A 17,645-nucleotide genomic window follows, 5' to 3' on the forward strand; every position below is an offset into this window, starting at 1 on the left:
GTCTGGAAACCTTCTTAATAAATAAACAGTCTTTATTTTAAAGTCATCCTTTTTACGATTACTTAATAAACTCATATGATAGACCATTATTTCAAACTTTTTAACAACTTCAAAGTCAAACTACTCAAAACTAGTATTCTTCAGTTGGTGTGTTCTGCCAGAACAGAGACGATTTTCTTTAATTAGAATAAATTTAATTTTGTTTTGTGTTATTTTATTCATATTGTCTTGGGTCACAAAAATTATTACCCTAATTGGGGTCACGGCTAATCTATGGGTACTAATCTTCTATAATTCTATTACTTATGTTTTAATTAATTGTTTCTTTTTAGAATAAAAGTATTCTTGGGAGTTCTTTCAATGGAAGTGAAATAAGCTTATCTTCAAATGACCTTCTCATATTGAATGTTTCTAGTCAACACACTGGTAATTATACCTGTATGGCATACAATTTGGAAGGCAGCGGCGTGAGTAATGTCCTCGAAATAAATGTTTTATGTAAGTACATTGATTGAATATTTGATTTGGTCAACATCTTTGTAATGTAATGAGACACCCATTCCCAAATACCAATATGTCCACAGTTCAGTATTTGTGATTAATTATTCTCCGACAACAAGAAATCGGCGATAACAGTCGTTGTAATCGCATGTAGAAGATTTGTAGAGACATACCTGACATGGCGGCAACACGTTGATACCAGATGGAAATCTCCCACAGGAGACTACCTCAAAGGGCGGACCGAACCATCATATTTCCCAAAATACCACAGCCTACGTCCACTCTTCGCGGTGATCGCAACCCTCGGCCGAGCGGAACCCGTCTCCTTGAAATTCAAATTCGTCAAACTCCCGCCAAAACAGACGCGGTCTATCAAAAACGGCCGCTCGCGCCGCCACTAGTCAATCCGTCGGTAAAAGAGAGAGGTTCCCGACCGACGGATGAACATGACGCCGCCTGTCAGTTGAACGCGCGCAAAAAGCTCTCTTACCTCAACCGCCGAACCAACAGCATCGACCGCAAAATCTCTTCTCGCCTTCGCTCGCCTCGGACGCGAAGCCAAGCCAGCATTCCGGACAGCCCGCCAAAAAGACCACATCTGACATCGGCAGATCGCCACGCCGCAAGCACTGACTCGCCTCGGATGCCAAGCAATCAATCAGCAGCCCAGCCGCGACACCACGTTGCAGCCCGCCAATTACCAACCGACCGCCAACGACGACAATAACCTGTATCGTATCTGTAACGACTACCCTGCAATACGATGAAATAAACCAGCCTTGACCAAATACCCCGTGCGTTTCTGTCCCCCACCCCCGCTTTGACCTTGACGTTATCACGGCCTGCCATCTCCGCTTCAGAGCGCGCAGAAGGCCGGTGATAACGTGTTATGCTGCAATTACATTATGATCACGTCACCTACTGTCACATGCTGGTATGATGACAAATTTAGACTTACGATATGTTAAAATTAAGCTGACGTTGTGCGTACGTTAAAATTAACTGCAATATTGCATCCATAGATAATACTTTGAACAAAACCAAACCTGCAGTACATAGATAATAGACCTTAACACCAGACATAGATAATAATTTAATAGAAAATCCATAGAGAAAAAAAATAAAAACAAAGAGCACACTTTTTGACGTGAGTCAAAAATGTGTAGGAATGCAGAGCATAATAAAAATGTTCATTGAGATATGCGGTTACTGATGTAGCACGGTATGTGTGAGGTGATCTCAATGCTGTTTTGATGATTTCGGCAGATTTTGCCAACTGAGAATGTTCAAAATATGCTACGGGATGGGAGCATCAGTTTGATAACATTTTAAATACTAAGAAAAACGACATTACACACTTTTTACTCGTAGCAGCAGCTTACTGTGACAGCACATAACGTGATGATAATGTATTTCACGCATTAGAGGAGTATTTAAATAATGTATCAGTCTCCTTTTAGATGCTACTACTTTTCTTCTTCGTAAAAATCAAAAGTTTACAAATAATGATTCTAACATTACTCCTGATCGTTTTAGATACCGCAAGCTATTGAGGACTACATTTACTTTGATCCCCGCTTCTATATGCTAACCCAATTAAAAATAAATAATTACATATTTTTTCAGATGCACCACGATGCCTAGTGACTGAAACATCAATACCAAATAAAATTGAATCTCTATCGTGCCCCATCGAATGTCTACCGTCGGCTCACAAGTTTTATTGGCGAGTCGACAACGGTAACAATAGCCAACTAATCGTAAATAACACAATAGTTTCCGAAAACAACACATTAAATTTAGATGATATACAAAACATTACCACTGTATCTAGTAGAGAAATTTCCATGTATTGCTGGGCCTCAAATCTAGTCGGAAAACAAAAGGATCCGTGTTTGATAGAACTGAAGTATACGTGGAGAATACCAGACCCGCCAGACGACTGCAAAGTAAATGCAACTTGGAATACATTTATCATAAGCTGTCCACCAGGTTAGTACTGATAAGAATGTTTAAAACCCTCTATCCTAACTGGCAACCGACACAATATCTCGTAAATTGTTTGTATTTGTTGTTGATAAAACAACTATTATTAGTAATGTGTCGTATTAAAAAAAACTGGATGAAAGCCTATCCAAGGACATGCAAAAACTATATTAGGAATATACTAATAATTAAATTAGAGTGCTTGTTTGTAACCGATATCAACACTCTGACAACAATATGAGACGAGACACGGATAAAGAAACAATACATACAATACGTGTCTTTTTTAAATAAATAAATAAAATAAAATAAAAATAAATAAATAATACAAATCATTTTATTTATTCCTTGGTTTCATTTTTCTTTCGATTTATCATGCAAACGACGTAGTGGGCAATTGCTATCAACTAAATACTTTGATAAACTATTCTGATTTTGTTGTGATTCCTAAATAATACAATCAAAATCCAATAACTATCCACCGCTTAGTCAGTAGGTACCTACTTTATGGGGTTCTAATTGTAATGGAAAATTTATATTTTGGTCGGCATCTTGATATTTATATTTGCAAAATATCTAGTTGAATTATTAGTTTACAGCACCATAAAATACATGACTTTGTAAACTGAAAATCAATAAAATCTATGGGAAAATTTTAATTTTAGTCGCCATCTTGTTTTATCTGTCAAATCTGCGCATAAAGCCCATGCGTATTAATAATAATTCAGACTTCAAATACTTTTTAAATGTCGATCTTTTTTGGTATTTCATTTCAAAAAGAAAAAAATCAGAAACACAAGGTCACAGCCCAATAACAAAATAAGAAATCAAATAACTGTGAAAGTCAATCAGTACACATCACATTATTATTACATTTTCTTTTAATAATGATTGATTTACATTTTACAAGGACAGCTTTCTACTTTCCAATTAGACTAAATAGAAATCTAAAAATTTAATAATATCCATAAACAATTTTAATTACAGAATGAAATCGATACTTTCTTTATTTTTACCAGGTATCAACAAGACACAGGATGATTTCCTTGGGTTGTCTATTTGGCAAAATGTAAACTATACTAAGAGACTCCTTAATAATATAACGTCACCACTTTCAACCATAAGAATAGGAAATTTACAAGAAGGTCAGAGTTACGAGGTTCTGATATACGCTTTTAACAATCAAGGACAGAGCGAACCTGTCACATTGTACGCTGACACCCAAAACTCTTCATTTGTTATAGGTAAGTAAAGACACGGTGATGAATATTTCTATTTACTAAACCGCCAAATATTTTTAACATTAGAGATGTTGTCATCTCCGAAAGAGGCGGGAGGGTCTGACGTAGGATCTGGTACCCCTCCCGAACCTGTGATAGTGTGGCAGATGAGATAGGTAATCGTCTTAAAGCTGCTCTTCTCTCGAGGACATGCTATGCTATGTCTCGAGAGCCCGAAAACCGAATTGAAAAAATCTTCTAGCGTATAAAATGAATATTAAATTTATAAAATAGGTAAGTAAATTTAGCTGGGCGGCTCGCGCCTCCGACGCAAAGGGTCTCAGACCAAATGCTCTTTGTAACTCGGCGAGGCCCTCGGTCAATTCTCGAAAAACAACAAAAAATATATCACAATCTGCCAAAGTCTTTTGCATGATACCAAGTAGATATATTTTGTTTTAAATATTTAAACTAAATAACTAAACACAAGAGATATTCTTATAAAATCCTAATATACCTACATAATTTTAAACTAAATACATTAATTGAATGGCTTGGAATGAATGAATTTATATTTAATTATTATGCATTGAATTTAATATAAGTAAGTGCTTTTACGGATGTTCTTTTTAATAAAGCTTTTGGACTTAGGTCAATGATTTTAATTCTAGGCACGAATTTAATGATATTTAGATTCAAACTTCCGACATTTGGTTGACAAGACTTATGGAAAAAATATTTACCTATAGTATTCACGGAATTAAAAAGTATATTTCAAAAGATACATATTTTGTTTAACTTATTAAAACATTTGGTATACAGAAAATGCTGCGATGGTTTGTCTTTCAGTTCAGCTTACACTCAATGCATTTTTTCACCGCAAAGTGAAAGCAGAGATGAGAAAATTATGAACACCCATCTCATAAAACACATGTTAATTTACCAGATAGCGATAGACCAAGCAAAACATATTTATTGTTACATACATTTATTTACCCTGACAAAGGGCTTAAGGCTATACCTTAGTTGAGGCATGGTCTAAAAAGATCGTGGCTAGGCGATGCGCGGATTGCGGGTCACGGGTGCAAATGACGCATGCCAAACGAAATATAATTTGTCATATAAATCCAACATGTGTCCATTTAATGTTCTGTTTATTGTTTTATTAGTATCAATAATAATATATTCATTGACACGTCTTTAGTCATCTTTACACGATTTAAGAATTAATACTCCCGTCGCCATCACGAAACAAATTTACGTATTCACACCTCGACGTTCGCTCTCCGACTGCCAGCGAGTCCAAAATTCCATCGCGCCTATAGTTGAAAATTATTTGCCGTTTCACTGAAGTATCGTCTTAAGATTCATGCCATCATTTAGCAGCAGGTAGTAAATTAATCTATCGAGTGGCAGGCAATAAATATTATGTTCTTAATTATTGACATAAAATCATTTATGTTTCAGATTCCGACAGTTACACGGAAGCCGACATTGGTCTATGGTCAGGGGTGTTGGTGGGAACTTTAATTACTGTCGCAGTTTTAGTGAGTTTCTGCATAGTTAAGAAGAAAACCAAAACTTTGATATCTCATAGTATAACACAGAATGGAAAGGATGCAAAACACAGAGCGTCAGAGAAATCGGGATTTCGTATAGCAGCTAATCCAGGTATGTACTTTTTTAATAGTGTAACAATATACCATAATTGAGAAGGATAGAAAAAGTTTTGGGAAAAATCAAGGCTATCTCTAGTATACAAGCCAAGCACGAAGTTTGGCACCAAAACTCGATGGTCCTATTTCTTAAATGTAGCTAATTTTGATTGAAAATAAATATAATCTAATATAACACTCCCATTACTGTAACGTCTGTCACCTTAGGTTACCTAGCCCAATAAACCGCGAATATGCACTTTGTCATCTTAATATTTCAGCTATTTCTAGAAACATCAATTCTTCTTCTTATTGTGCCATCCCCTAGCGGAGGTCGGCCACCATCAAGGTGCTCTTAGCTTTGTCATCTGCTACCCGGAACAGTTCAGTAAAGATGCACTCGTACCAATCTCGGAGGTTCTTAAGCCACGAAATGCAGCTTCGTCCTCTGCTATGCTTACCATCGATCTTTCCTTGAATGACATGTTGGCGAATGCTGTAATTTTGTTCTCTTATTATGAGGCCGAGCACAGAACAGATAATAAAAATAGAATACCGATAGGCTATATTCAATACGCCGCATATTGATGCAGGGTTTTGAATGTGTGAGTGTCCTACGAAAATGAACCACGCATTACGCACATGCAATAGTGTGTGTAATACACCAACATTAAATGAGCATAAATGCATAAACCGAGAGGAGTTTTCAGTATTCGACGTAAAACGTATTCTTGATACGTGTGTAAGTTTAACCAGCATTCTTCTTTACTCGAGTCGGTTACCTGCTATCGCCTTGCCCGTTATGTATTTCAGTTCCCATTATTTTTGAGTTCCCTGTGGCTGAGGTACTGTAGTTTCCTGGTTTTGACACTACGCAGAACTTCTCGATCCTTTCCCAATCACATCTAATTAAAATGTTATTATTTTCAAAAAATACATTCCAGTAAATACATATAATAATTGATAGATCGATCTCATACGGTAACCCATGGTGACATAATCGGAACCATGTTCATCGTAAAGAAATGGTTAACCAGATTTTCTTGAATTATTACTAAATCATTATGTATTACATAAAGCAAAAATTCGGCTTATTTTAAAATAAATTCTAGACGTTTCTATTTCATTGTTGGTCATGTCAATTTGGTTTGTATCGGGATGTGTGTTGGCGTGTTAGATGTTATCTTTATGTGGCTGGTATAACCAATGACAATAATATCGTAAGTGTTATACAACCAGATTCAAACATCAGGGCGATCTACATGATATTTTATTTATAGATAATAAAAATGCAACATCTAACTTTTCTTCTTTCGACCATGTCCGATCCTAATAGGATCATATGGGTCTCCAACTTTTCTTCTTTCGACCATGTCCGATCCTAATAGGATCATATGGGTCTCCACAGAGTGGAGGTTTGCATTGACAGATTTATTTGTACAAGAAATGGATGTCAGCTACTTGCTCAACCTATTAGGTCCATATTCTGACTCATACACAAATTGAAAAACAATATGTGTACTTCGTGCTGTACGAGAAAGATGTGGAAAAGTATTAATTTCGTATTACTGCAGAATGATAATATGTTGTGTATATGTTTAAATATTTACATAAATATGAGTAGGTACAGGTAAAAGATGTTTAGACCCACCTTTATAGCATAAAGATCTGTTTTGAAAATTATAGCTTAGTTTATTTCTCATACTTTCACCGTAATCCACCACTCTCTAATGCGAGTTAATTAGTAGAAATTTAATAATGTATAACATTTGACACAATCTTTTCCTTTAGTCAAATGTTTCTAGCAATTAGTAACTTTGAAATGAATGAAAAACCGTGAAATGTCATCGTTTACAAAATATAATTTGGGTACTTTAATAAATTAAGTACATACAATTTAAAATAGCTTTTAAATAATTTATTTTTCCCTGTTTTATCTCGTAAATTCTCTAATTCTTGAATTGTTTTATTTTGCAGACATAACAGAGAAACCACTGTTATTAAAAACCAGCAATAACGGAAAGCAGCAAATAGTTATAACAAGAAATAGTTCGGAGCCAAAGAATATTGAAGAATTAAATATAGTACAAAATAAAGATAACGGACTTATAGAACCGCCATCTATTAATAGACTTAATAAGCCAAGATTGGCTTTAGAGAATGGAAATTTAGAAGATAATACAGTGGTATCTAAGTCAAAAAATTCTTTTAAGCATAAGCGCAGAAAGAAAGAAAAGAACGAAGCAAACAGTGACACAATATGTATGGATGTGATGAATGTTGCAGATTTTGATCAGTCGTCATTGCAAAGAAATACAATAAGTAGAGAGAGTGTAGTGTAAATATAAAAACCTAACTGTATCTGTAAATTATTGTTGTTGATACTGAAATATGTCGTACGTCAGGAAACATTGTGTCCAGGAAACAATAGAAATGTTACAATTTCTTTTCCGTTAAGCATGCATTCTCAACACATTGATCACTATGAGGGTTACCGAATACCGCCAAGGAAGACCTACCATTGAGTTGATATTCAGCATCGGCAGGCACGTGTACTGTGTTTTCCTATTTGGGTGACCAGCATGGCCTTTTTGTATGTTACGCAACTCGGCCTCAGAATTTTTTACTACTAACTAAAGATAGGCTCACAGAGTAAAAGTTTATCTATGTAGTGTGACACAACACGCGACCTCGTAAATAAGATGAAGACGTATGACTAATACTTGTTATTGAAATCAAAACAAATACGGTTAAGCTTACGAAAACAACCTCCGCTGTCAGCCCGGTGCAATGTGATAAATCATCATATCGGTAACGCAATGAACAGCTGTGACTAGCACCTTACAAAAAACCAATTGCATAAAAAAAAATCATAAAAATAAAACTTATACTCCCTTATGTTGACTACAAAGTCGATAAATGAAAGCATCTTTCGAGTGGACGGTTTAACAAAATGATATATTTAATAATGACGATTGGCTATGTATGTTCACACTACTCAACAGACAAAATGGCTATTTGATATAGGTATTTGTAGATACGTGGGTATTAGCTACTTTTATGTTATAAAAGCACCAATACTGTTTTTTTTTATATAGAAGCTACCATATTTCAGTATCAACAATATTATGATCTATTAAATTGAACTAAACCAAATGAAACCGTGTTTTTATTATTTTCATTTCAACTTTATAAAGACATGTAATCACAACAGTGTAAGTAAATAGACAGATGATCCAATATCAGGAGAATAACCACAACTATGAGGAATTTAACCCTTTTACTCCCATTCGGCCGATATTTCGGCCCACCATACCTATGCGAAAACTCCATCTGGGCCGATCCATCGGCCGAAAATTTGGAACCAAATTTACTATTTATTCCAAATTTTTTCTTGTCATATTTCGTCTGGTGTAGATAAAGCACTATATTCACTGTGTGTTGGGTGTGAGTAACATTTATTTTAGTGTTGGCATTGTTTATAATTATGTCATACCCTAATAACTCACAAGTCATAATTGCTCTGCTGTCGAACTTGAGACCAAAGAAGGTCATAAAAATAATGTTTCATAAAAATGTGTCATAAAAATAATGTTTTATTATTTTTATGACACATTTTAAATTCTGATATTTCTTTTAGTTGTTTTATGATTCATATATCACATTACAAAATGAATTTTGTAATTTTTATGAACTGACGGAACAAACAATGGATGCCACTATACTTTTGGTAGGATGGTGAAAAAATACATGAATAAATATTATTATAAATGATTTAGTGCTTTGAAACTTATTTTTTGAAATTACTTCATTACCATATCAGTTAGTCCTCGATACTGTATCGAATTCTCTTACGATTTCGTGAATTGAATAATATTCTTGAATACCTTGACACTATACGATTTTTTTTGATTACTTTATAAAAATTCTATTTCATAGAGAAATAATAATGTTTATTTTTTTTCTGTTACTAGATAAGAATAGATTATATATTATAAAATTTGATATATCAATTATAAATAAAAAAATGTTGTCGCACTTGTTTTGTAGTTCTAACATAGTTTTATCCGTTCATTTCTAAATAAATATTGATACATTATTTTTTTCTTTTGTTTTATTGATTTAAACTATCAATATTATTACTTATTATTGCTTTATACGCCATTGAGAACACACAAAGAAAGTTTCAAATTTTTAAAACATGTGTAGAATTATTTATTTAAAAAAAACTAAATCGACGATTTTTTGTCAAAAAACGCTTGGGAGTTTTCACATATGCTAGGCAAAATCAGCTGGGAGTAAAAGGGTTAAACACCAACTCTATTCCCAAGTTATATTATGTCATCAGTACAGTTCTCACAGAAAATCTATCTGCAGCTTTAATTATCACTAGTGACTAAAGCTTCCCCGAACATGTATTAACCAAAGAATTCCATCATGATATCGATAATCAGAATTGTCTCGATTGATTCACGGTGGTGCGGTTACTGGTCCATACAGTGCCTATCTTCGAAGCTATGGGTACGATTCCACATTAATTTGGCTTAAATTACATAATTTGTTCATAACTGTTAAAAGGATAAAGGAAGTCCTTTTTCCCACTTAAAAAAAAATGTAAGCTAAATTTAGATAATAAATAGGTATTTTGACATGTGTATTTATTCTTGTGCAATGTTATTCTCCAATAAAACCTATTTTAAAAATACTTAGGGTTAACTCCTTTTTTCTTTCTACAGCCGATATTGTTTTTGATCCAGAGCAAGCACGCAATAGGTTTGGTAGATGATGATGAACAACCATTAATTGGTTAATATAATATCCTCTAAGGAAAGAAAATGGTATTTACATGACTGTTTATAATATTTCTTCATATATCTGGTATCAGTGAGTTATATATTGAGTATTCAAAACATACATTATCTCAGCTGAGATACGAGCTTGGTCATCTATAACACATTTGTATAAAATCTGGTGAATGATAAGTCAAAACTAAGGTTTACCAGCATGTCATGTTATAAATTGTTTTTTTTTCATGTAGGCTGTGTAGGTAGCCATTTTTCAATGACATACTAATTTATTAAAATATCTGATATTTATTGAATCACCATACCAACGCCAAACCAAACACCACATGTCAATTTGTAAGAAAAAATCTCTTTAAGTTGTAGTGTATATATTTAATAGACATTCTTAAACTTTATCATAAATCTTTTTTGTATACTTATTGTGATAAAAAGAACACACATACATATTTGGATTGGTTGCTTGATTTCTATGAAAAACTTACACCTGTGTAATACTGTACACCACTAAGTACACACTTATGTACCAAATATACATAAAAAAAAATACTTACAAATATACCAGTAAGGTAGCTTTACAGTAAAGCATAATAGCGAAAGGAAAGAGACGCAAATGTTACGCTATCGTGTGCGCAGAAATACTCTATTGAGACAATCGAGTACACGATTGATAGGAGAGATTCACAACAACAAAAAATACAAATAACTTACTGTTTCAGCAAGTCTTATGATTTCTTACTGTATATAGCAATAAAAAAATACAGTATGAGACTCCATGGCGAGACTTCTTTCTCTCATGAAACAAAATTTCAAATATATAAATAGCAAATATTCAAACAAACATTGAAAAATTCATAAAGTCTAATCAGGTATGCCGATGTATTAATATATATTATAACATGATACATTTTTAAACTCTCATTGTGAAAATGTAAAAGAGATATAGTAATTATTATTTAGATTTAGGCAAAATGTTTTCATTTTGAAATGTTCATACGTATTGATTAAATGTGTCTCTTACAAAATAATCCTACAGTGGAAACAGTCCTTTAGGCATCTGTGACAACCGAACAACTTGACTTCCGTTCCTTCGCCATTTGCTTCACCGCGTACGCTGACCTAAGTAGAGAATCAATCTACATTCATTGCCAGGACTACACAATATACTTGTTGATATGTCACAAATAAATCTTAAAACACTGTATAATCTAAGAAAAATAGTTGTTTCCTAATCGATATAGGAAAATTATGCAGGTGTGTCTTGATTAATAAAAATTTTAATAGTCATGTAGTTAAATTCAATAAAAAAATCTTATTTTAATACTTTGTACTATTATAAATTTATTAGGTATACCAATTTCATAAGCATGCATAATGATACCTTTACAAATATATACTAACACAATGTAAATAAATCATTTTGAAATGACATTTTACATAAATTGGTATAATAATGTCTACTTTTATGAATTGTTTTGGTATTTCCCGTAAGTTGATATAATGAAGTACATATTATGCTTTATCAGGCAGACTGAAATATCCTGTGTATACATACAGTCGTTTGGTATCAGAATAAATCTTGACTGGATATAATAATTGTTACGCTAATAAAAAATATTCAGTTTATTATAATTTGACGTTACGATGCATTGTATATCCATTTTTTATGAATACAAAATTCTACTATACAATAAAAATTGATCTTTAATGCAAGATACAATGAAAACAGGATTATTGAGATAGCACGATTTCAACGTTTAATATAAAATTACCTACTTGTAACCCTGAAAATCTTTGATGCAAAATTAAATATAACTATTGCAACTTTGTACTAATTAATGCACCCTCACAGAATATTCTCATAAATTCAAGACACACCATGCACCTACTTACAAAATATGTTTATTATTATGTATAGACAGCGGTTGAAGTAATTATACTTCGAGCTTCTCGATCTTGTCAGCGGCGGAGCTGGCGTCTTGAGCCACCTTTCCCTTCGCCTGCTTTCCCCTTTTGTTTTTTCCTTTCCTGCCGACGGCACGCGGCGCCGCCTTTTTGGCTTCCGGCTTCTTCACAACCTTGTCTTGCAGGGTAACCAACTGCTCGTCCACTTCCTTCAACTTCTGCTTGTGCGCCGCTTTGCTCAACTGGAACAATAGATATATATGGAGTTTTACCAAACCGTTTGAATAGAGAAGGAGCATATCAAACTCTTTATTTTACAAAAACATTTTTTCAAATTTGTGGGAAATACTTTTCTGACCATACGAGGTAGATATGGTTTTAGGTAAATATTTATTATAAACATACTACATAAGTGTGAAGTTCGATGGTTATGACAGAAAATATGACTTGTTATGCCGGGTCCACATTGGCAACATGTCGCCGGCAACCTCGTTAAATTTTACGATAAGTATGATAATTTATTATCGTAAAATTTCTTAAGCCATTATGATAATTATCGTAAAATTTATCGAGGTTGTCGCGCGACATGTTGCCAGTGTGGACCCGGCATTAGAGCGACGCTGAGCGAGAGAAAACGATGCAATAGGCTTGGAAATAATGACGGCAACAATAATTAAATTTACCCTATGTAATTTGTGCACATTTTCTCTTTCGTTTGACCATATGCGATCCAAATAGGATCATATTATGGGACTCCACAGTGTGGAGGTTTGTATTAACAGATTTTTGTTTTTACAAGAAATGGATGTCAGCCACTTGCTCAACCTATTTAGTCGACACCCTGACTCAAACACAAATTGAAAAACAATATAGTACACTCTCAGTAATCCGCCACTCGATTATCCGTCAACTACTATAATCCGCCGTTATTTTTACAAGTTGAAAGCACAAAATCAAGCTCTATAATTCGCTGGTATTCGATTATCAAATTCAGTAGTCTGCCGCTTACAAGTATACAACGCAAATGTTTGGTTTATTTTGGAAACTTCTTCGTAAAACGTACGTTCGTAAAACAAAATCCGTTAATACACCCTCCTCCACCCTGTGGAGGCTCATATGATCTTATTAGGATCAGACATGGTCGGAAAAATATGTACAAATGAGAATAAGGATGAGTCGACATCAACGCCTCTGAATTACTAAATTCCACACTGAAGCATTGGAGTTCCCATACAAAATGGTTCAAAAATCAATCTTCTTTTGGCTCTCCTGAAAGGTAGCGATTTTAGACTAGGGTCTTCTTTCTTTCGCAGAATTATAAAAATGTGTAAAAGAACTGCAACCAATTCAGAATAGTAAAAACATAGCTGCAGTGACACCAATTGGTGAATATAATAAACGAAAGCTCGAGCGGTAATGCAGTTTACTGCACTTTCATTTGTTTTAAAAAAACAAAGTCATGCTTTCACTTTTTATTATTTTCATTTATATTGAAACAAGTGAGTCACTTTTCACTTGTTTCTTTTGATTCCATCAATAATTAAAAATAGTTCTGTCTTTTCTACAATTTACTACTAAACGAGAATATACTACATCGTGAAAATGACTAAAATGCATCTAGTCAAATGTCTAGATTTCTATATCCTTGTGTGTCCTAAATTTTAAAAGTGAACTACAGAAAATGGCGGTGCTGGAAGCAAATGCTATGTATTATGGGACTGCCAAGAGGATGGAAGACTTAATTGTCAACAGGAACTGGACTTTCGCAATATTATCTCAATCTGCCTAATAGCGCCTGTACACGTGCATGGATTTACTGTCGGCAATAGTGATTATTTTAAACTATCATGACAATAACTGTTTACACGTAAAAGTGCTGACTGTCTCTCCAATCTCTTTCTTCAAGAGTAAGTGAGACGTGGTGTTTCATTTTATAGTCCTATTTTGACAGGACGTATTGAAAATCGGTTAACCTCTAAATGAGTAGTTCATTTTGTTACCGGCAGTTTGTCATTATCGTTCTACTGCGCAGGCGCAGATCTTACTTGTGCGTTAAATTCAGAAGCTTTCAAAATTGCTTGGTTCATGCACGCAATCTTGTCAACTGCAGGATAATAGGTACATGTTTACCCATACATTTTCGTACTGTGAATAGTAAATCCATGCCCGTGTAAACGGAGTATAAGCGAGGCGCGATGTTGTCATTTTATAGTACTATTATTGACAGGATGTATTATAGGTTAACCTCAAAATGAGTAATTCGTTTTTTTACCAGCAGGTTCGCCATTATCGTTCTACTGCGCAGGCACAGATCTTATATTCCGATAACACGTGTGCACAGTAAGAAAATGTATGGGGAAACATGTATTATCCTGCAGTTGGCAAAATTGCGTGCATAAATCAAACAATATTGGAAGATTCCAAATTGTGATGATTTATTGCGCGCAAATAAGATTATTTTCGATCTGCGCCTGCGCTGTAGAGCGATAGGGGCGAACATGCCGGTAAAAAAATGAACTACTCACTTTGAGCTCCGATTTTTAATACGATCTGACAGATAGTAGTATAAAATGAGAACATCGTGCCTCGGTTACTCTTGAAGAATGAGATTGGAGAGACAGTAAGCACTTTTACGTGTAAACAGTTATTGTCATGATAGTTTAAAATAAGCAATATTGCCGATAGTAATTCCATGCACGTGTACAGGTGCTAATACTACATAGAAAAGTGACTAAAATGCATCTAGTCAAATGTCTAGACTTCTCTATATCCTTGTGTCCTAAATTTTAACAGTGAACTACAGAAAATGGCGGTGCTGGAAGCAAATGCTATGCATTATGGACGGCCAAGAGGATGGAAGACTTAATTGTCAACAGGAACTGGACTTTCGCAATATTATCTCCAATTGCCCAAGCTTCGGCTATGACAGCGTGTAAAAAAAATGTCATGTTGAAGATTGGCAGGGATGAAGAAGAGGTCCCTCCAAATGGACTGACTGAACGAATAAATGATGCCACGGCTTTTACACTACTACTGATTGTCACTAATGCCAAGCCTCTGCATAGGTTAAATCAAGATTATCAGACACAAAATTCTGATAAATAAATAACTATAAGTATAGATAACTGCCTCAGAACTCAAAGGTTGAAAATTAATATTACAATACATTTTTAAGTAAGTATGTATTCACACGATGGCGAAATAAACCCTACATTTATTAAAATGTATCTTTTAAATAAATGCTTAAATGTGATAAAAAAAAAAACGCCCCACCCTTAATAATTGAAGGCGTGATATTATTATGTTGTAAATCGCGGCTAAGTACCTACTAAAGAAATTATGTCGCTTGCCAAGTCTTGTTTGCATAAAATTTTATGTGATCTGAGGCATTGAAAATAAGCTGGCAATTTTTGAATGGTTTTATGGGCCGTAATAGCCACAACTGAACACAATTAAATGCTTAATGTTTTTACAGGACCAAAGGTTACTGTTCCATTCTGTCGCAAATATTGTTCAAATTAGAAAGCATAGACTATTTTTTGTCCTCAATAAAAGAAAAATCGATGGTTGAAACATTTTAGCAAATTGAATAATTAATATGTCAACAAACAACGCTATACATTAGAATATGTATTAGATAAGCTTTTGACATTTCAGGTCATGTTGATTCAATAACACAAGAACTGCGACGGAGCATGTCAATCAATGATCAGAAAACGAAACTGTTGGCTTTTAGTAATGTTTCTGGTGCGGAAAATAACACATTACGAGACCATACTATAAAACAAATATTTTAACGCATAAATAGCACACTTAAAAGTAATAATTTGACCGATACATACCTTTTTCAGTTCGGTTTTCACGGGCTTTGCTTTGGTTTTCACTTTCAGACTTTTAGCACCGACAACTTTGAAGTTTTTACCAGGCTTCGCTCCTTTCTTACCTCCCTTCTTTTTGCCCATGTTTCAATATTAAATTGAACTCGACGAACGTTCACAAATTGAAATGATAACTAAAATACCGATGATTTCACGTGCTTTGATCTGATCTGATGCGACTTTTTTTTCAGGTTACCACGACGAGCGGGGGACGAGCGACGAGCAGTGTTGCCTTGCGAATGCGATTTACGATTTATTTTTATTTACCACTGGCGATTTATTTGTAGCGGCCATATCCGCCTTTCCAAAAAGAAATTTAAACCGTCCGTGAGGAATTAACGAGGGGATCATGGCCCCCACAAGGGGGGGGGGCTGATAGGGCTCTAGCCTGGGGGCCCGGTGTGGCGACCAGCTAAATGAGATGAACAGAAAAGAAAAAGAGACTATAAAATATTGACCTTAATTTTGTCATGCAACTAAAATGAATTATTTTATTAGGCACAACACAATTATTCCTTTCAGCATACCTACTTATTTCGGCTCTTGTGATTTACAATCTTTATCGCCGTCTATACACAGTAAGCACTCGTGTCTTTTTTGACGAAATACAATACAATACATTAGTAAGCAAATCAATTGTGTTTGATTTAAAGCTCAAATTGCAAAAATAATAAAAATACGCAGAGACAAAAAGCGCGGTGGTGTTTATGAGAAAAGTTTATGATTACGACATTAGGTTTCAGGTGTTTGTTTTGATAATTAACCCCATTTGAGATAATGCATGCCGACAAAGAAAATTAACTTAACAAAAGGTGCATTATATAAATAATTTATAACAACTCATATCCCTATCTATCGAGAACAAAGAGATTGAAAGACTCTTTGTTCCCGATAGACAGGGATATGAGTTGTTATAAATTATTTATATAGTGCACCTTTTGTTAAGTTAATTTTCTTTGTCGGCATGCATTATCTCAAATGGGGTTAATTATCTCTTTGATCGGGAAGTATCTGACATGTCTGGCAGTGTAGCCAACTGTAGTATAATTATAGTATTTGTTCTATAATTTTGGTGCGCGTACTAAATCCGATATAAAAATGGTATAGTAAGCCCAAAATTCTATACTTTTGAATATCAAATAAAAGTTTTTTTTTTCTTAATGATTTCATTTCTACAATAAAAAAAATAGAGGAAAATTAGTCGAACCGAGAGCAAAAAAGGTTTGTGAGGTAAAAAACAGTCCTCGAAACCAAACAGTTTTTCAGATTCTGATTCTGAAAATGTGACTAAAAATGAGAAAAACACTATACTTTTTTATGCTGTCATTATTTTTTAAAATATTATATTATATAAGTAAGTAGGCACTTAAGCATATTATATTTTTGTCAGTAAAACTTTTTTTATAAAAAAAACATTTTTTAAATATATCTATATAAAATAGTAATTTCTTTTCTCTTCAAAACGAAACATTATAAACCCTAAATAGAAATATTTGTAGTGGAAATATAGAAGAATAATGAAAATAGTAGAAATATTTATTTTATTATCATCAAAACAACATAATACGACAAAATTACCTGGTCATTTTTTACAATCAATGGTGAACAATATGAACCAAAATTGCGCCACTAAAACAATAATTCATTATACCTATATACCTATAAATATTGTAGTTTAAAGCTTAATGACTCTGAGGA

At 33.9% G+C, this 17,645-nt stretch overlaps 2 protein-coding genes across 2 annotated transcripts; one reads left to right on the forward strand and one right to left on the reverse strand.

Annotated features, from left to right (window-relative positions):
• The first annotated feature begins 338 nt into the window (after nucleotides 1–338).
• LOC147071315 (uncharacterized) lies at nucleotides 339–8,520 on the forward strand. Its single transcript, XM_085948199.1, has 5 exons — nucleotides 339–498; nucleotides 2,128–2,493; nucleotides 3,507–3,731; nucleotides 5,175–5,378; nucleotides 7,340–8,520. Exons 1-5 carry the CDS (start codon nucleotides 441–443, stop codon nucleotides 7,702–7,704), a joined length of 1,218 nt encoding a protein of 405 aa, XP_085804325.1. The 5' UTR covers nucleotides 339–440; the 3' UTR covers nucleotides 7,705–8,520.
• Nucleotides 8,521–10,518: 1,998 nt separating this feature from the next.
• On the reverse strand, nucleotides 10,519–16,153 carry LOC147071316 (uncharacterized). The gene is made up of 2 exons (XM_085948622.1): nucleotides 15,912–16,153; nucleotides 10,519–12,311 (listed from the first exon to the last, which is right to left on the reverse strand). Exons 1-2 carry the CDS (start codon nucleotides 16,029–16,031, stop codon nucleotides 12,099–12,101), a joined length of 333 nt encoding a protein of 110 aa, XP_085804748.1. The 5' UTR covers nucleotides 16,032–16,153; the 3' UTR covers nucleotides 10,519–12,098.
• Nucleotides 16,154–17,645: the final 1,492 nt, after the last annotated feature.

Source organism: Rhyacophila brunnea, unplaced genomic scaffold (genome assembly GCF_057557595.1).
Source record: "Rhyacophila brunnea isolate RB1 unplaced genomic scaffold, BYU_Rbru_1.0 scaffold_20, whole genome shotgun sequence".
Taxonomy (NCBI): domain Eukaryota; kingdom Metazoa; phylum Arthropoda; class Insecta; order Trichoptera; family Rhyacophilidae; genus Rhyacophila; species Rhyacophila brunnea.